General features: G+C 34.9%; 1 protein-coding gene across 1 annotated transcript in view; it reads left to right on the top strand.

Moving 5' to 3' along the window:
• LOC106868812 (probable E3 ubiquitin-protein ligase HERC1) overlaps positions 1-661 on the top strand; it is a 98,961-nt gene that overhangs the window by 79,048 nt on the left and 19,252 nt on the right. Inside the window, exon 56 of the mRNA XM_052975429.1 lies at positions 386-565. Coding sequence (XP_052831389.1) covers positions 386-565 — 180 coding nt within the window. The remainder of the gene's footprint in view (positions 1-385; positions 566-661) is intronic.

Here is a 661-nt window from a genome sequence, read left to right as displayed (position 1 = left end):
CATTTATATACATGTTGTGTTTGTCTCTTGTTTCTTGGGAGGGTCATTTTGCCAGTAAAAACACAGACACTGGTTCTAATTCACTTCATTTTTTAAAATTATTATTATTATTATTATTAGTCAACCAACTGCTTGATTGATTAAATTATTAGTGAAACAATAAGTTAGTTAATTGGTCAATTAGTTAATTCATTGTCTATTAATAATTAAAAGAAGTTTAAACAAACCCAGTGCAGCTGTTTCCATTGGCAAAAACTGACCTCCCCCACCTCACCCCAAGAGTCCACAACTTTCTGTTCAAGACAAAACATTCTTCACACCAGTAACACACGTATGTACCCACCTGGATCCAACTCAGTCTCATTGTATCCGTCTGTGTTTGCAGGATGTCTTTATATTCCACTACTTCCATCCTGCTGATGTTGCCTATAAAAACCATGTATTGGCTGCTGCACGAAAAGCTCTGAAAATGCGTGGCATAACAGGAATGTGCAATACTCCGTGTCTGAAGATGCTTTTTCTACAACTACCCACCATCTTACAAGAACAATACTTATATGAAAAGGTAAGACAATCACTGAGTTTATTGGTTTTGGTTTTTTTTTTTTTGTTGCTCTCTCTCTCTCACACACATATGTATATTTGTTTGTATTCATATATA

Source organism: Octopus bimaculoides, chromosome 21 (assembly GCF_001194135.2).
Source record: "Octopus bimaculoides isolate UCB-OBI-ISO-001 chromosome 21, ASM119413v2, whole genome shotgun sequence".
Classification (NCBI taxonomy): domain Eukaryota; kingdom Metazoa; phylum Mollusca; class Cephalopoda; order Octopoda; family Octopodidae; genus Octopus; species Octopus bimaculoides.
The sequence above is the reverse complement of the archived record's forward strand: the minus strand, read 5'-3'. Positions and strand labels throughout refer to the sequence as shown.